This window comes from Manacus candei, unplaced genomic scaffold (genome assembly GCF_025592945.1).
Source record: "Manacus candei isolate 608988 ecotype Guabito, Panama unplaced genomic scaffold, ASM2559294v1 h1tg000011l, whole genome shotgun sequence".
Lineage (NCBI taxonomy): Eukaryota > Metazoa > Chordata > Aves > Passeriformes > Pipridae > Manacus > Manacus candei.
The window spans coordinates 30078660-30099044 of record NW_026138059.1 but is presented as its reverse complement, the minus strand read 5'-3'; the positions used below and the strand labels follow the sequence as shown (position 1 = coordinate 30099044).

Genomic DNA, 20385 nt, shown 5'->3' with positions numbered 1-20385 from the left:
CTCTTAATTTAAGCAAGTTTCTTTTTTTTCTAATGGGAAGCAAACAGCATTGAGTTCTCATTCTCAATAGGTGGTGTATAAGTAACATGTTCACAGCACTAGACACCACTGTGAATCTTCAAATACCTTGTGCATTGTTGGCATCACTCAGATGCATGTGTTGGCACATTTGGCTGATTTCATGTGTAGGAGAGTTTAAAAACAATGCTAAACAGTTAGACAGCATGCCAAAATAGCCCTCAGATTTCTTACAGCATCACTGTATAGTAGTGAACATTACAATTTCAATAATCTCAAGCCTGAAACCACTACTAAGACTATTCCTTCCCAAGTTTGCAGTTAGCATTTTTACATAGGAAGAATGCATTAACAAACAAACAAAAAACACAAGAGAGATTAAACAGAGAATTAAGAAGGAGGAAATTTTTATCTTACTGAGCATATTTAATAGAGACATCTAAGCATATTTAATAGAGATCTTTATCAAAGTTCTTATACAAGAATACTGCTGGTGTGACAGTAAATGAGAATATTCTACAAATACGGTACTCTGAAGTTTTGTAGAGCAATTGGAAATTGCTTCTGAATTAAGGGCTTCGACAATGGAGAATGGCATAGGACAATATGAAATTAATTGGTTAAGTCTTAAGGCTTCTCAGATTGTGGGCAAGAATGTTAAGAGTAAGAATATGGCAAGGATGCATAAGTAAATGAGAGATGCCACATAGCTGGGATATTACTAGTTTTGCATAAATCATGACGGTAGCAGAAAGGGAGCTTGGTATTTCATGGAAAATGTTTCAATTGTCATATAAGTTATCAGTGAGAGCAAAAGATGCAAGGAATCATAGCAGGGTGCATGGTTTGCCAACTCTAGAATGTTCATCTGACATCTCTACAATTGTACTGTCGTATTTCCAAACAACTAGTTTGGGAAAAACCTGTGTACTGCTTGTAAGGATTCAAGCAAGAGGGCCAAGGAAAAGCAAGCCTATTGGTGAGCCTGACTCTTAGTAAAAAAATTCTTCTTCTAGTGCTCAAGCTAGAAAGTTAGTCTGTTGGTTACAGAATCACAGAATCCTTAGGGTTGGAAGGGACCTCTGGAGATCATCTAGTCCAATCCCTCTGCCAAGACAGGGTCACCTAGAGTAGGTAACACGAGAAGAGAATGTGTATAGGTGGGTTTTCAATGACACCAGAGATGGAGACCCCACAACTTCCCTGGGTAACGTGTTCCAGTGCTCTGCCACCCTCAGTGTAAAGAAGTTCTTCCTCATACTGAGGTGGAACTTCTTGTGTTTTAGTTTATGGCCATTGCTCCTTGTCTTGTTCAGGAAGTTCAGAAACAGCCGTACCTATCCATATGTGGCTCGGGTGTAGGGAAGGTCCTCAGGTAGAACTAATGTTTGTTTAGAAGAGTAGAGCTCTTTTGGTCCTATGGGAAGAGCTAAGATTTCTAAAGGTTATCTGGACAGACAATTTCTAAGTAGCATCACTTTCAGGGTACAATAGTATGGAAAATATTGTTTGTTTAGTAGATATGTATCAATGATAAAATACTGAAAGACAAAATCACATTATACTGCAAAAGCAGCAGCTAATTCTGATTTTTCAACTATGTCTTTAGATCTATCCCTAAGATATATTAGGGAGAGCCTTTTCCTCTTTATGAATATAACAAGATTTGAAAGCCATTTGCATCATACAGTCTTTCACACCTCAGGCATTTGTTCATAAAAATTAATTCTCTAACGTTATCAAGAAACAATGCAATATACTGTAAAATATGAACAATCAGCAATGTTGTGTGCAAGGGAGGAAACTATCTGTCAACAGGCAGGAAAGGTAATACAGAAAACCCTGGAAAAGAAACTGTTTAAGAATCAACTGAGACAGTCAGTAGTACAAAGTCTGTATGCAAAATTATAATCTACTAGTTCATTTCAGATAAGAAAAATTCTTCTAAGAATTGAGTATGCTTACTGTGGAAAAAAATCAGAATATTATTGATACTTTAAAATCTATTCCAGATAGTTGATATAATTTTGTTCATCCATATTAGATGGAAAATCTGAATCTTTTTGAGAAAGATCAAAGTCCTGCAACTATAAACCTACTCAAATGAAAAGTAACGAAGAAAGGAGTTGTTCTGACTGAAAAAACAATCCATTTTGTACAAGAAAATCTTGAGGTTATATAATCACCTGCCAACACTGTAAAATCCTACCAATGAAGTCATGAAATAACACTTCATTTTGGTCCCAGAGGGGAAAAAAGCAGAAGAATGTTTTAATGGGAAATGACTTGGCTTGCTAGAGTTATCACAATGCACTCATACTAACTCAACTGCCTTGTCTCAGTGCAATAGATTGAGACAAATGGCAAATTAGAGTATGTCAATACAGAAAAGTTTACCTAGAATGCTGTTTGTTGCTTAAACAAGAACTCATAAAAATACATATGTTACTATTCTTTATTGTACTCTCTTAGGGTGTGGAGATAACTACTATATTCCTTAGCACATTTAGAAAGAAGAGGTCACGTAGGAGCAGAAGACAAAACACCCAATTTTCAAGTGTCTAATCTTGCAATTTAACTCTGTATTTTCAATGTGGTCTTTGTATCCAATTTCCTAAGATTTTGCTGTTGTTTTTTTTTAAAGAAAAAACCCACAACATTTTGGTGTACAAATGTGGCAAATTCCCAAACCAGGAGATATGCTTAGAATTTAAACTCCAGTGTTTCTTTACAGTTGGAACTACAAGACAACTGGAAGAATGGATGGCAGGCTGGCCCTTAAGTATTTTGCTGAAGCTCAGGACTCCAGCTTGTTTTAGAAAAGCAAAAGATTTTACTCCAGACTATAACCTCAAAGAAAATTTGATAAGGTCACAGGTTGTTTCTACTGCTGCTCATGGAGAGGAGTCCTTGCCCTGCTCCAAGGTGGGGTCCTTCCCACAGAAGACAGTTCTCCACAAACTTCTCCAATGCAAGTCCACCCCACAGGCAACATTCTTCACTAACTGCTGCAACATGGGTCACTCTTCCATGAGGTGCAGTCCTTCAGGCACAGCCTGCTCCACACTGGGTCCCCCACAGGGCCACAAGTCCTACTAGGAAAACATGCTCCAGCGTGGGCTCCTCTCCACAGGTTTGCAGGTCCCTGCCAGGATTGATCCTCCCAGTATGGATTTCCCATGGATTCACAGCCCTCTTTCAGGCATTCACCTGCTCCAGCATGGATCTCCTCTAGAGGCTGCAGGTGAATCTCTAAACCCCCATTGACCTCCATGGTCTACAAGGGCACAGCTGCTTCACCATGGTCTTCATCACAGGCTGCAGGGGAACCTCAGCTCTGGAGTCTGGAGCACTCCTCCCCCTCCTTCTCCACTGACCTTGGTGTCTGCAGAGTTGTTCCTCTCACACATTCTTACTCTGCTCTTCTCTGGCTGCAATTGCATCTGTGCAGTAACTTTTTTTTTCCTTCTTAAATATGTTATCCCAGATACCTGCTCTGATTGGTTCAGCCTTGGCCTGCAGCAGATCCATCCTGGAACTACCTGACATTGGCTCTGCCAGACATGGGGGAAGCTTCTGGCAGCTTCTCACAGGAGCCACCCATGCTACCAAAACCCAGCCACCCAAACCCAATACACCTGTGAGATCATAAGAATCAGATGAGAGCCTCTCCAGATAAAGCTGAAAGTAGGCCGGGATATTAAAATCAAATCTACGAGCTGTAGAAACCAGAAGCTATGGTAGGGAAGTTCTTTGTGTCAGACTGATATATAGTTGTGTCATCTCAGTTTTATTCAAGGCAACTCCAACATCTGATGTTCCTAGAATCCTGTTCACTGCTGTTCTGTGCTTATATCTCAAAAAAAAGTAGTGAAAGGTAAGTTTCACATGACAATGAGTTTTTAATAAATGACTTCAGTGTTAGAAAATCTGCAAGTTTCACCCAAGAATTCCTCCAGGAAAATCCAGGGAAAAATTAGGTTAAAATAATGTAATATTAAGAGCTAACTTTGAAGCATGTGATTCTAGTCTTTATGACCATTTGAGAGAGATCTGGTCAGATGGTCTTTAATTTCATTCTAAATAAATCTTCTATCCTCTTTTATCATACTCTGGAAACACTCATTTCTTTTCACTGACTCTGAATGAAGTTTGGCATCATTCTCCTAAATCTTAAAAAATTAATACCTGAATAGCTCAAAATCCCCCTAGATATAAAAAGATCAATAATCTCAGGTTAAATATAAAACATTATTACTTTTTAATCAACTCTTGTGTTTTCCAAATTATTAGACTCAGGAACACAGTGTATAGTAAATTTTTTGCCATCCTCCTACAGAACATAGGACTCATTTCACAATTTTCTAACAAAGATTTTTGTCCGTTAATAATAAAAACTGTTTGCCTGCTTTCAGGAAGCACAGGTTCCACATTTACAGCTGATACATAAAGTCTGAAGAATACATCCTACCAAACCATAACACTTTAGAAGCAGATCAAATTACTAAATGCTGCATAGATCATTCTCTTAATGTTTTTTGAATAGAAAATATTTATGTAGCAATTAAGGGCATTAAGATTTTAATTTGTAGTAACTGTCCAGCCAATACCAAGTAACTCAACTGGAAATAACACAGTAAGTCACAGTGCCCCAAATCTCAATGTCAATCAATAAGTGACCAAAGTAGAAGCTGTACCTCACTGCTGGAATGCTGGGCACAGATGCCCACTCTATGATGTTTCTATGCACACTGTACACTGAACTCTGGAAAGAATGTCACATGTGGAGTAATGATATGGCACCCTTATTAAAATATTTCAGTCAAACATGGTAGTATATCTATCACTGACAAGTATATATAGCACCTGCTAGAGCTAGAGAGCTCCAGAATCCCTCTCTGTGCACTGGAGTAAAAGGAAAAAAGTACAAAGCAGTCCCTGTAACAGCAGGGCCCAGGCACCATTATGAAGTAACTATGGCAGTACAAAGTATGCTGTAGCAGAAACCATAAGCATGCAGATAAGCTCAAAAAATGAGCAATCAATTGTCTTAACACCATCACAGAAAAAGTAACGTCAAGGTTAATAATATTTCTTAAATACACAGAATAAGTTAAATCTAAATTCTAACCAAAAGTGAGAGACAGTTGACAGGAAGATAAAAATTCTGCTCAGGTAATTAAGGATATAGAACAGTGTATGTTGTCATACGCTGTATTACTATTGTAACAAAACAAAAAGGTCACCTTGAAGAAGTTCATAATGCTACAATTACAGTGTAGACAAAATATTAAATAAAATTTTGTCAGAGAAAATAGACCTTCAAATTAATTTCAGCTTTAGTCGCTGATTAACAACAGGATGACTCACACTTAAAAATACCAGTCAACTACAGAGCAATAGACAGTCCAACATTTTGAGCGGGTACATTATAATGAAGGTTAGAAGAATTGCTTCATATGTAGAATACTCTTTCTTATTAGCAAACTCAATTTTTCAGTTACTCCAATTTTAGCACCTGGGTTCAATTTTCCATGCTGAGTATCTGAATTAGATTTCCCAGGGAGTATTTTAATCTTTACATTTTGGAAACACTTGTTTCTGAAAATAAGTCTTACCACATTTAAAAAATTACTATAGCCTCCTCTTTGAGAGTAACCATTTACATCCTACAAAAATCCACTCTCAAGCTGAATTAAATTGCATTTATCACAGAATCACAGAATGATTTGGGTTGGAAGGGACCTTAAAGATCACCTAGTTCCATTCCCCCTGCCATGGGCACCTTTCACTAGACCAGGTTGCTCAAAGCCCCATCCAACTTGGCCTTGAACACTTCCAGGGGCAGCCCCAACTTCTCTGGGCAACCTGATTCAGGGCCTTACCACCCTCACAGTAATGATTAAATTTACATTCTCTCTCCCCATGCTTTCATGCTCTACTCATAGAATATGCTGAGTTGGAAGGGACCCACAAGGATCATCAAGTCCAATTCCTGGCCCTACACAGGACAGCCACAAGAATCACAGCATGTGCCTGAGACTATTGTCCAAAGGCTTCTTGAACTCTGTCAGGCTTGGTGGTGTGAACACTTCCCTGGGGAGCCTGTTCTAGTGCCCAACCACCCTCTGGATGAAAAACTTTTTCCTGATATCCAACCTAAATCTCCCCTGACTCATCTTCATGCCATTTCCTTAAGTGCTGTCACTGGTCACGAGAATAAAGAGATCAATAGTTGCCCCCTGCTTTCCCTCATGAGGATGCTGAAGACTGTGACAAGGTCTCCCCTCAGTTTCCTCTTCACAATCCTCTGATCACAACTGCCTCCAATGTTCTACACACATTTCTTCATTCTACTAAAAAGTCTTCCACTTTCTGACTTTACTGAGGCATAAAATTCATAGAAATTGCCTACTTCTGTTGGGGGTGAAGAGGGGTGGAAGACTTACCATAAATAATGATTAAAAAAAATGTTTTAACATTTCTTTCCTACGACATGTGTGCAGATATTTAAAGTTATATACTCTACTAAATTGTAATAATCCTGAATTTTCTAAAGGCTCAAATTTAAAGCTTGTTCAATATGACGTCTATAACCATTCCTGTCCCCCACAATAATAATTTTTAATATTATTATATGAAGAAAAAAGTCTTTGTACTTACTCGGAAGTAGTCACTGCAGGCTGCCAGGACTGCTTTATGTGCATGAAATTTCTGTTCTTCAGCAATAAGGGTAATATCACAAAGTATGCCATCACTTCTTTGTTGGTTCAGGGCTGCCAGGACAGCATCATTATGGGAGCTGGACTGACAAAGCCTCTGACCTGTCAGCATTTCCTGAACACTGAGAGGGGAAAGGGAAAAGAGTCTGTCAAAAAAATGTAGGAAACAAGTATATTCTGTCAAAAACACAGAACAACTTTTTCTAAGGCAAGATTGTTTGATAATTCTTGGAAACAAAAAAAAGTCATGACCCCTGTCAGGCAAAAAATCTTAATATAGCATAGACATCACAAGAAGAGCTCAGTATAACAAAGTATTATGAAACCTGATTACATACTCATATTTAAAAACCTCAGTGATTCTGATTTTCATTTGCTGTACTGGAAGTCAGTTGAACTCACATGATTAATTCAGAATCATTTCAGAATCAAATGAGAATAATAAAGGTCCTAGGTTAAGGGACTGCAGAAAACTTTAAGTGGTTCCAACTGATGCATCAGTGGAAAGGAGGATGGATGGATGGATGCAATCAGTTCTACTAAAAAGAACAAAGGATCATGGTCTCAGGTGGCCTGTTCAAGACTAATACTGTGCCACTGAATGTTTTCAGACCATTTCAAGTTATTCATATTTATGAAGTGTTGTGGGAGTTTTTTGATTGCCTGGTTTGTGTTGGGGGCAGGGGAAAGACGTCTGCTTGTTTTAAAATGCTAAGGCTTTCTCCACCTCTGAATATCTCCATGTATGAATAAAAGATTTGCACATAATCCAGTCTAAGACTGTCTGATGGCAGCTTCCTTTTCTGCAGCAGCAGAAGAGACAATGTAACTGTTGATGTAAATAGAACCAAATCAAACATATTGGCAAATCCTCTTTGGCACCAAACAATGCAATTGATTTGAAATCTGTGAGACTACCAGTTTATATTGCCAGAGAATTTATGTGTTTATAGAAGGTGAATTTACAAAGAGTCATTTGGTTGTATATCAAAGTGAAGATATAAATTATTTTTTTTTATTAAGGGGTGAGTAACCTATCAACTTTCCACTACAATCATGTAATTCACAGCACACATATGCTATGCAGCAGCTGTGTGGCTGCTATATTCTCCTTTGTTATCCATACACACTCTCTGCCCATCCCACTCCTGCACCTTGGGCATCTCTAAACTACTGCAGCCCTGCCTTGCAGACTGTTTGCTCTAATCCAACCTACTTTTTAAAAAAGACGACAACTAAGACATTACTTCCAGAAGAAGGCTGGCCAAAGTGGAATAGCCTGTACCTGAACTTCAGCCTCTCTTTGATAGTTTAGGTTTCATGTATGGACATGTCCTTAATACATTTAAAAATTACTCATTCAAATTATTCTTTTTTTGTTCAGCTGTTCTGTTTGTTGAACCCAATTCATATTCTAAATGACAGTTATCAAGAAATCTAACTTGCTAAAATACAATGGAATTATTTCTAACAGTTATTTCTCTTCTGTCATTTCTATAGCAAAGTGACTAAATCAAACCAGTGCAAGTATAATATGCTAATTATACCCAGAGATGGCTTCTTTTTATTTCTGTTTTTATTAGCCTCTCTCCCAGTGCTGTGAAGCAAGACCTTTGTTCCTCTTGCTTTTTTCACCATCATCAAGAGGACTATTTCACTCAATAGAAAACACCTGTGGTTTTAAACTGAGCTCTATCATAATCCATTTTTCAATTCAATGCCAAAATGAAAAATCAATTGCCTGTAATCCTTGTGTTAAAAAATATGAAGCATATGCATGCAAGGCAATTTAATGGAATTTATGAATGAAAATACATAGAATCATTAAACACAACATGACGACTTTGTAGCGATATTATCAGTTGACAGATTCAACAGCTACAAATGCAAGCAAGTCCTGTTTCTCTTCAACTGCAGAAGCATGGCATGGAGAAGGGGAATAGAACTGAAATGATATGGTGTTCCAGTAGCATCAGGTAGTTCTCTGAGGTCCCAGATCAGTGTTAGCTACTCTGTAAAACAGAACCACTAGCATATCACACCACTAAAAAGTTCTGCAGAAAAACAATTAAGTTAATAAGTTCTGCAGAGTGTTCTGCCTGAAAGTGTTTCCAGAAAGTAATTAAATTATAAATAACAAATACTCTGTTGTGACAATGGGCAATACAAATGAGAACGGCTACACTGGGAAAGCGACAGAAGGGAAGGCAGAAAAATAAGTTTGGAGAGAATGCTTTGAAAATATTTTAAACAACTGGAAGAGCAATATACATCCTGAACAGTGGAACACTACACACCCCCAAAATTGTCACCAGCCACCAATTCAGATGCATAAATGTAAAATGCAAGTTGATTCCACAATCAAAAACTCCAAGTATAAACTAAGGCATAAACAACATAACATATGAAGAGGCCGTGGGTCCCCAGTCAATCCCAGGCACACTTCTCTTTACTAGAGATAAGTGGCAACAAGAGAGTAATATTTTGCAGATTATAACATGGATATGTATTTAATAAAGTGAATTCCTATCTAATGAACAAAAGTATTAGTTTCACTTTTTTCTACTTTCTTAACTGATGCTTTAGCAAACATCATCCTAAATGTTAATACTTCCTACACACTACCAAATACTATACCTCAGGCACCTCTCAGATGGCATCTTTCAGTTTGGTCTTCTGAATATCAAAGCTTATAACCCTGTAGGGAAAGCAGCAAACATTCCAGCTAGAAAGAGAGAACAGAGAGGAAAGTTAAAATTCAAAGCATACACAGCCTCAGCCTTAAAGATCAATACTTTCAGGATATGTAATTCAAAAGCAACTTTCAGACTGTATTCAATTCTGGCCAATGAAAGTGGCCTTTCCTCTAGTCTTCTCTAGAAATTCTCACCATACCATCTGAATGTCCTGCACCTACTGCCCTTGAGGTATGCTTCCCACAAACACAGGAACACATATAATTTCAAAAAACTGAAGAGAGGTGAGGAGGGAAATAACTGTCCCAAAAATCCCTCAATGAAGAGTAGGTCAAAAGTATGTATTAGTGTTTACTTACTTCCCTGAATAACATCCAGCTATAAAAATCTTACATCTCTCACAGGCAAGGGTCTAAGAGGTTTGCAATACACTCAGGAAAAAAATTCAGCAAAACAATAAAATAAAATCAAACAGTCTTCTGATTCATAACAAACTATTTTCTTGTGAGACTGGAAAGGTCATTATTATTTTCAGGCCATCAGCTACAGACATTTAGAATAATGAAGTTTATTTTCTATTACTACCAAATTGCTATCTGACTTCATAGAATCATTAAGATCTTTAACCACAGAAATATAAAATGAAGCCACAGGCTGTACAAGTAAAAACACATTTTATGCCTTTACATCCTCTTTGTGGCTTTATATCTTCTACATACCTCAATATATCAGCATTCTGAATATTTTTTTCTGAAGAGACATTCAGATAAAATAAATTCCAGGTCCATGGTCAACTGTGTAACTTAAGGCATATTTTACTTCAGCTACCACCTGAGCAAGAAGTTGTTGCATCCTAGTGATAAAACCACATATAATCATGTAACTCAACTGGAAACCACACAGTTGGAGTTTGATGACTTTCAAGAACACGTTTGCTTCCAGGATGTGTGTATACTGTTTCATGTTTTTCCTTTGAAAAAAGGAAGTTTTATACAACTGTAATAGCGTACCATTGTGCACCAGCAGCTTAGCTTTTCAGAACCACCCACTGTTGCTACCACTTAAGCTATGATACTAATTACCTGCTGAAAGGTGCAGGCCATTACTTACAGCTGACCCATTTATCATTGTTAGGGAATGGCTGGGAGAACAATATTACAAATGGATCCTGATCTGGCCTGAAGATATCCCACCTCATGGCAGGGGACTGGACTAGATGATCTTCAAATGTCTCTTCCAAGCCAAACTATTCTATTGTTCTGTGAACTTATTTTCTCATCTTTCTCAAAGCTAGGCAATAAATATGCAAAGAACTCTCAAAGTATAGTATCTAATTCTTAGATTGAGTTCACAGTCATTATAAGGGACAGAATGAAAGTTCTTGGGCATTTTAGTTTTTAAGGCATTGGGCAGCTGGCATGAACCAAAATCTTCAGTTACTTTGCCAGAGTATGCTTTCACGATTTTTCCTAGACCTCAACAAAAAGAAAATAAAAGACTATCTGATGATCAATAGTATACAGCCTTGCATAACTGAGGTGACCAGTTATATGTCTAAATACTACATGGCATTTCCAGTGAACAAGTATTTATATATTTCAGTAAAAATATAAGAGAGTTTATACATCTCTATGGGACCCACAAGGCCCTCAACTTTCTCCATGAAACAGCATTCATGAAGTTAAAAGTAAAAGGCTGTGACTGCCAGCAGCCAAGAAAACACATACCTTCTAAGAATGGCTTTCAGCAGCCACAGGGTGGCAGAACTAAACTTCAAGATAACCTACACCTCAAGGACAGTGACCAGAATATTTCAAGAAGTCTTTTCCCCTCCACCACCACTCCCCAGAATAATTACAATAATATAAAATACTTGCTGCATGTCCAGCGGGTGCTTTCAATACCAGGAATTAGAAAAGAAAAAAAAAGAAAAAAGAAAATAGTCTGTATCTAACAGTACAACCACACAGCACTTCTCTAAACATCAGAGCATTGCAACAGGTTACTGACATCCATGTCTCTATTTTGAAAAAATATTCAACTCATAAAGTAACTGATCACTAAAATCACCATCAATTTTACCCCATACAGACTCATTGAATGGCTTGGGTTGGAAGGGATCTTAAAGATCATCTAGTTCCAATCTCACTCCCTTGAGCAGAGTCAAGGGCAGAACAGAGCATTCTTTATTACAGAGTTTCTGGGTTCTCATGTTTTTTGAACAGAAAAAATCAAATCACTTAAGTCAAAACTAAAGTATAGAATTTTACTCTGAAGGAACAGGAGATGCCTTTTAATCCGTTCTGACATAATTGGCTAATTGACTATTCATCCACTCTTCAGTATAAGACAACAAAGATTTTTGCAAACATCCTTCTGTGAAGAAAAAAGGGCATCAAAAGATTTCTGGCAGTTTTAAGCAAATTGGGCAGTATCTTTCATTTTGATGATGAAACAAATTTGGATGAGGCCAAGAAGAACATGACAAGTGAGAAAGAAGTCAGAAGAGGAAACAAAAATTACATGGAAGAAGCTGGTGATGAAGACCAGGTGAGACAGCTGCAGTTGTTTCTTGGTTTTCTTCTTTTGCAAAAGGGAAGCAGTGGAATAGTACACAATACTAAAACCAAATAGGTATCTGGGCAAAATAGACGAGAAGGGATGGGCTTTTCTACAGCACAATCACAGGAAGAGATGTCAGAGGTCAGCTGGGAATAATTCTAATTGCTGGACAAGAAGACTGAATGCTCATGAGTGAAGACGGGGAAGGCACAGAAAAAAGAAAGACAAAGAGCCAAGGGCAGGGAAAATCCTGGACTAAAACCTGCGTGTGACAAAACCATCAGATTTAGAAGAAACCAACTAAAAGAATCAATGTCTGTTAGAGGCCATTCTGTCTAGATTTTATAATAGAAATCAAGATCACAAAGTTCCACATCTTTTTTGTGGAGAAACATCTGCAGAACATTTGCCTTCACTTTCTGTTGACTGTGCTGGATTATAGCAAATAATCCCTGACAGTTTTCTTGAGCAGCAGATCTTAGTGCTAGTGGTTGCAATTATGCTGCTGTTCCATGCAGTCAGTATAGCTCTTCCAGATTTTTTCTTTAGTTTACCTTTTAAAAAGTGTTAAGAGGTTACACACCCGTGAAGCTAAGAATGCTAGAAAAGGCAAAAAGCTAAGTGCTCCAATACCAAAACTGAAATTCCCTTCAGTCATCTTACTGCAATAAAAGGCACGGGTTCCTAATTCCATTACTTCCTAACGAACATCTGAGTTTTCAAAAAAAGCAGCAAAGTGAAATTCTTCTCATATGACTTATGTTCGTGTTAAAGTCGATGAGGTATAACAACATTAGGGAGACATACACACTCCCTTAGGACCTTTTTTTCCACACTTAAATTATGTCAAAACTTCTATAAGCCTGGTTAATACCACTCTAGCATAAACTCCTGAATTAGAGTGATGCCTGTATTTATTGTTTGGCTGAAAGCTGCTTTAAGTATAAAAAGAATTTTCATGTGCAGCCTTAAACTTAAAAGTTTAAGTAGGAGTGACGGGAGCTGAAGTTAGCTAGAGCTCTGAAGTAGATCCATCTAATCTAAACCTTTTCCGCACAACAAACTCAGAGTGATTAAAACACTTCTATACTGAAACAACAGATTTGATTTAAACATTAAAGAAATCTACTTTGAAAGGCAAAATTAAAACTAATTAGATGACCAGAATAAATAAGACCTACAGGCAAGTGTATTTCTGGCCATTGTTTGCAGGCAAGAAGTAGGGGGCGAAAATGGAGAGGGTTGCCCATCTTCAAATTCTATTACACACTGCAATCACAAAAGCCACAAGCAGTGAAGTCTGCATAGTCATCTGCTTCCAGGCCTTCACCCTGTTTTGCATTGCCTTCTGCAGATCAAAAAAAACCACACCTGTTGTTTGGGAAAAAATAGAATTTCAAGTACGTACAGTCTTTTATTACTGTAAGATCACTATTTCTTACATTTACACGCCTGCAACATGTTTACACAGTCACTGCTACCTCTATAACCTTAACTAGGCTAGTTAATAAAAACCACAAATAAGCTTGATCTGGGATGAAGAAAGTGGCACTGAAGAAGTCAGAGAAATTTTTTGCACCCCTGTTGCGCTCTGGATTAAGCTATAAACTGCCCAGAGTGGTTGCATTTTTTATTTAAGACTTTTTAAAAACCTTCTGGTTCGTTATAACCTCTAATTAGCATCCAGAGAAAGAGTCACACACTCTCCTCTAAGAGAAATTCTTTTTAATTTAGTGAGAAAAAATAAGATATTTTGGCAAAAGGTTTTTACAGGAGTAAAATATAACCGGGAAAAAAGCATTTCACTAAGACATTCAGCACAAAGACCCATTCCACAGGAAACACCCACTAAAAACAATCCATATACCAGTTTCAGTAAAACACAACTCATTGGTTTTAAGTTACCCACAAGAGTAGGAAGAGAGTAAAAGAAAGCAACAGATTAAAAGGGATAAAGAAAGAGCGAAGAAAGAGAGAAGGAGAGAGAGGAAGGAGAGGCGAATAGTTACCGACAAGATTCGATGATTCACATGGTGCTGGCTGGAGAAGGAGAAGAGGAGAGGAGGACAAAAAATGGTTACCGACTCACATGGTTCAAGCTGCAGGAGGGAAGGAGAGAGGGAGAGAGAGAAAGAGAGTGTACAAACGGGTCAAGGAAGAAAACTCTTACCATATGAACAGGAGAAATGCTCTCACCTCAAGACAGGTATCAAGGGGCAGATTTACTAGGGAAACTGTGGCTTTCTCCCTCCTCTCTGTGAGTACAACCTGCTAGACTGTGAGTTTTTGAGGCATTAAGACAGTTGGGAACAGTACAGTTCCCATCCCCTGATGGAAGAAGCTGTGGTTCACATATCTGCTGGGAACACCAAGGAAAACATCAGGACACCTGACCTCTTACATAGGAAAGCTGCTGAATGCCATGTCCAAGCTGATGGAGAGTTAATGGATTCTTTTTCTCCAGGGATTCATCCAGAGCTTTTATTTAGGCTTTGCACAAGACTTCTAGACTTTATACTAGCATATTTTACTGAAACAGGAGATCTCTTTTTTTTCTCTCATCCTTTGCTCAACATATGTTCCATTCCTAACCCAGACTTTATTTGATGTTCCAGACCAGCGACCTAGAAAACGTTCTGATATTGACCACTGTCATTAATACCCAGTGTCAATCCAGCAAATAAAAATTCCTCTCAGAGCAGAAGGAACATATCAGGTAGGGAGAGGAGGTGTCAAGACATACAGTCTAAAAAAACTCATTGTGAAGATGTGTACGATGCATTTCACAGTGTGAGTCGTGACTTTGACAACACTTCTTAAGAAACTCAATTAAGGTAATACCTTGTACTAAAGTAAAATATCAGTCTAATTAAGCACTATCAAAAAGGTTACCAGAGAGACATTTGAGTTCTTGTTTGCCAACATCAGCTTCCAATGTGCTCTATATTTTTTCAGAGACAATCCAAGAATATTTTAAATCCTTTGGGTACATACAGATTTAATGATAGACTCAGATCCATTTTTAGGCAAATGTTGCATCAATGCTTCTTAGATTATTTAAACAAACAAATAGACCCCAGAATAACAAAAACAAACAAACCCCAAAATAACAAAAATGAACAAACAAAACAAACCAAGAGAAGGTAAATTTCAAAAGAAAAGTAAAACACATTATTTTCTTGCGTGAAACAACTTGCTGCTTAAATTCCCAAGGGCACTATGAATGTAGGCACCTATGAAAGACTTTGTAAGAGTACAGTTAAGTGCTTGCTTACAGAAGAGTGAGGGATTTTGTAGCCAGGAGAATGCTGAAACTGAAACCAGTACACAGTTGAAAGCTCAACAAAACAATATTTATCACAAAGAAGTGGCCAACAAGACGAGAACCCGAGAGAGAGGAAAGAGGAGGGATATAAGCCCTCAGTATAAACCCCCCACTTACTCAGCTGTTACTTACGAGGTTGTCTCACCAACCCCAGAATGCTTAGACTTCCCCATAGCAGAAGCTGCATCCCCAGAGCATCAGCAGGCTCACAAGATAGCAGGCGTCCCTGCAAAAGGCAACGTTGTCCTCCATGTGAAGCTTGAGTTCGCTCCCAGCACGAGCTATCTGCTTTTTTATACAATTAGCCTGTGACTTCTACCTGGGCAGGTGTGGCCAGTACTACTTAGCTAGAGGCCTTTGGTCTCTCCCCCCGTTATGTAAGTGGTATCTCTTCTGTGTATGCGTGTGTACATTGGAATTTCCTCGCACCTGCATGCTACACCTCAGGGGTCTTTCCTAAATGAGTCTGGGGGCTTACTTCATCCTCCTCCTCTTCACTTTCTCCTTCAAATGCCCTTGGAGGGCCGTCAGCCAATAGTTAGTCACCAATTAATTTCAGTTTATACAAGATGCTTCCTTCAAGGATGAAGTTCTTGTTTATCAGTGCTCGTTTTCTCATAACTTGGCAGGAGAAGAATAGACACTCACAGGTGGCTGGGCCAAACAGAGACCAAAAGTAGCAGTGTCTAATTAAGCACAAATACAGATTTTAAACCTGTGTACTTTTGATTTTTCTATCAGTGAAATCGTTCTTCTCTTCATATACATGAAAACGACTTGCAGGTTGTTGAGAATCTTTGTTCTTAAGTATCTATCACTACCAAGACATTAAACCATTAATGTCATCAAGTATTTAGGGTTTGTGAATACTGCTCCTAGAACCAAACATCAGATAATTTGTGGAGACAGTCCTAAATGCCTAACTGAAATTTATGAATTGCACGCCAATCACTAAAACGCCACTAGGTTAGACGAGCAAGGGGTGGTGTTCCAAAGCTTGAAGAAATGAGCACTCATGGGATCCATCAATCTGTCTCATGAGGTGTTGGCTACAATGTACCACACCCGAAATATATATACCAATGCAGGCAGCACGGGGAACAAACAAGAGGATCTTGAAGCTTTGGTCCAGTCCCAGAGATTTGACACCACTGGCATAAGCGAAACCTGGTGGGATGTGTCCTGTGAGTGGAGTTCCCCGTTGGATAGTTATAGGTTCTTCAGGAAGGACAGGCAGGGCAGAAAAAGTGAAGAGGTAGCACTGTACGTTATAGAAGGGTTAGAACATAGGGAGCTCACAGTCAGCAATGGCACAGTTGAGAGGCCCTGGGTCAGAATCAAGGGGCAAACAAATAATGCAGATGTCGTCATGGGAGTCTACTATAGACTTCCCAGCCAAGACAATGATGCTGACGAATTTTCTTTGAAGAACTAAGGGACACTTCCAAGTCAACTGTCCTTATGGGGGACTTTAGCTTGCCAGAAATTAACTGGGAGCATCACACAGCTGGTGCAAGTCGAGCCAGAAGATTCCTAAAAAACATGGATGACAACTTTATGGAACAGGTCCTAAGGAAGCCAACTCAGAAAGATGCTCTCCTTGATCTCCTGCTTGTTGACGAGCAGATCTTGTGGGCGAAGTGGAGACTGGTGGCTGTCTTGGCCACAGCGACCATGAGGTGATCGAGTTTAAAATCTGTTGAAAGGAGAAGCGCCAGCAAAACCTCACCTCTGGACATGAGGAGAGCAGATTTCAGGCTGCCCAGGGAATTAGTAATTAAGGTCCCCTGGAAAAATGTTTTTGCAGGTGCTGGGGTCCATCGGTGCTGGTCACTTTTTAAAATCATCTCCTAAGGACCCAGGAGCTGGCAATTCCCAAATGTCAGAAATCAAGCAAGTGAAGCAGAAGGCTGGCTTGGTTTAGCAGGGATCTTCTCTTGGAAATAAGGCAAAAAAGGAAGGTGTATGCCCAGTGGAAGAAAGGTCAAGTGATGGGAAGAATACAGAGATGCTGCTTGCCACTGTAGGGAGAAAATCTGTGCAGCCAAAGCTCAACTGGAGTTGAGGCTGCCAGAAACATGGGGACAATGAAAAGAGTTTTTTCAAATATATTAATGCCAACAGGCAGTACAGAAATATCATAAGCCTGTTACAGGACGAGGGTGGTCACCTCACAAACAAGCACAGACACAAGGCAGAGGTGTTTAACGCTTTCTTTGCCTCTATCTTCAACATGGATGATGGACCAAGGGTGTCTCAGTGCCCTGAGCTGGAGGACCATAATGGTGAGAATGATCAACTTCCAGTCAATCCAGACATTGTGTTGGATCTGCTGCTTCAGCTGGATCCCTACAATGCTATGGGACCTCATAGGATTCACTGAAGTATCCTCAAAGCTGATGTCAACACAAAACTTCTATTGATGATTTTTGAGTGGTCTTGGCAATCCAGAAAGGTCCCAACTGACTGGAAGTTGACAAATGTTGCCCCGATTTTTAAGAAGGGCAAGAAGGAGGACCCCAGAAACTACAGGCCTGTCAGTCTCACTTCAGGACTCGGTAAAGTTATGGAGAAAATTATTCTGGGAAGTATTGAAAAACATCTGAAAGACAACACTGTCATCAGTCACAGCCAGTACAGCCTCATGAGAGGGAAGTCCTGCTTATCCAACCTGATTTCCTTTTACGACAAAGTAACCCACCTAGTTGATCAAGGGAAGCCAGTTGATGTCATCTTTTTGGAGTTCAGTACAGCTTTTGATATTGTCTCCAACAGGATCCTTCTGGACAAAATGTCCAGCACACAGCTGGATAAACACACCATGGGGTGGGTGAACAATTGGCTCAAGTACAGAGGGTAACAGTGAATGGGGTAACATCAGACTGATGACCTGTCACTAGTGGGGTTCCACAGGGCTCCATTTTGGGCCCCGTACTCTTCAACATCTTCAAAAATTACTTGGATGCAGGACTGGAAGGGATACTAAGCAAGTTTGCAGATAACACAAAACTGGGAGGAGCTGTTGACTACCTCGAAGGAAGGGAGGCCCTGCAGAGAAACCTCAACAAATTAGGGGACTGGGCAATCACCAACCATATGAAGTTCAACAAGGGAAAGTGCCGGATTCTGCACTGGAATGCATGGGGAAACCCTGGATGTACATCCAGACTGGGGAATGAGATGCTGGAAAGCAGTGCCATGGAAAGGGACCTGGGGGTCCTGGGTGATGGCAAGTTGAAGATGAGTCAGCAGTGCCCTGGCAGCCAGCAGAGCCAACCATGTCCTGGGGGGCATCAGGCAAAGCATCAACAGCCAGTCGAGGAGTGGATTGTCCCGCTCTGCTCTGCACTGTTGTGGCCTTACCTGGAATACTGTGTGCAGTTTTGGGCACCACAATATAAGAAATATATTAAGCTATTAGAAAGCATATAAAGGAGGGCAACAAAGATGGTGAAGGGCCTTGAGGGGAAGCCCTATGAGGAGTGGCTGAGGTCACTTGGTCTGTTCAGTCTGCAGAAGAGAAGACTGAGGGAAGACCTCATTGCAGTTTTCAACTTCCTCACAAGGGGAAGAGGAGGGACAGGCACTGATCTCTTCTCCGTGGTGACCATTGACAGGACCTAAGGGAATGGCCCGAAATTGTGTCAGGGGAGGTTTAAGTTGAATATTAGAAAAAGGTTCTTCATCCAGGCACTGGTACACGCTCTCCAGAGAAGTGGTTATAGCACCAACCTGCCAGAGTTCAAGAAGCGTTTGGACAACACTCTCAGGTACATGGTGTGACTCTTGGGGATGTTCCTGTGCAGGGCTAATGGCTGGAGTTGATGATCCTTATGAGTTTCTTCCAACTCAGCATATCCTTTGATTTTGTGATTTGAGAAAGCTAAATGGTGCAAAGCAGGAAAAAAAAAAAAGGCTGTAGGAGCACTTCTTTGTTTCTAAAACAACTTTTATATTTTTTAAAATTATAAGGGCAATAATTACCTTGTTAAAAGTCACTAAATGCTACAAATAGCTACTTATAATTCAAGTTAAAAAATTGCTTCTTCTATAACTTAATGGGCACAAATTAACACAAGTGAAATTCCTGCTAAACACCAGAAAATACTTTTTACTCTGACAATGGTTAAACATCAGAACAGATTGCCCAGAGAGGTTGTGGAGTCTTCCTTCTTAGCAATATTCAGAACACCTCTGGACACTTTCCTGGACAACCTGCTCTATGCTGAGTCTGCTTAAATAGGGAGGTTTGACTTAATTATCTCAAGAGGTCCTTTCCAACCTAGACAATTCTGTGTTTTGTGTGATTCTCTGTGGTACAGCTGAGAAGACTATGAATGTAGTATATGCATGCAAGAGCATATTAGTCCCACATGTCCTATTTATTCTACATTCCAATCTTCTTGAAGATATTTTATCTTATAAAAGGAAACAGAAGGGGCAAAAAAGGGAAAATTCTATCAAAACCAGAGCAAATGCACATGCTCCACATCTCTCTTAGGTGTCCCACTAGGGCATATTTATAAGTTTCAGTCTTTCCATTTATTGGAACCACCTAAGAATCCTTTTAACTCCTGTCTAGAATTATACCAATCCAAAGCAAATGTACTGCAGCACTAAACACTTATTTCATCATAAACAAATAGTCTTTCTTTTTTTTTAAGAGTAGGAAAACTCAGTAGCAATTCTGGTGCAACTACCATTTATATGAAGTTTGATGATTATTTCACTTGATAAACAAAAGTAATACTTTGTAAGCTATATATGCATGTACTGATTTTTATTTTTCCAATTAAACTCAATTAAGACTTAAATTCAGATGATAATATACAGAAATTTACTGTCATTTCAGACCCACTACAGTATCTGAGACATCTTCCTGGGGAGATGAGAGAGATGACATGGAACACACAGGACATCCAGTCTCTTCTGGATCAGTATCTCAAATTGCACTAGACATCCATGTTCCAGCGAATAAGTTGAGCCATGAATGACTCCTGATAAAGAGCAAAAATATTTTATGTAACTAAGTTTCAGTGAGGATATTTTCAAAAATTTTCTC

At 39.2% G+C, this 20385-nt stretch overlaps 1 protein-coding gene across 5 annotated transcripts in view; it reads right to left on the bottom strand.

Moving 5' to 3' along the window:
- KLHL32 (kelch like family member 32) overlaps positions 1–20385 on the bottom strand; it is a 120696-nt gene that overhangs the window by 87509 nt on the left and 12802 nt on the right. For 2 of the 5 annotated variants that reach the window (XM_051778188.1, XM_051778189.1), the window contains exons 2-3: positions 9378–9465; positions 6682–6862 (exon numbers count right to left, since the gene is read on the bottom strand). In XM_051778188.1, the coding sequence (XP_051634148.1) occupies positions 6682–6862; positions 9378–9400 (204 nt within the window). In that variant the 5' untranslated portion in view covers positions 9401–9465. The other 3 variants (XM_051778190.1, XM_051778191.1, XM_051778192.1) reach the window with 3 other exon arrangements.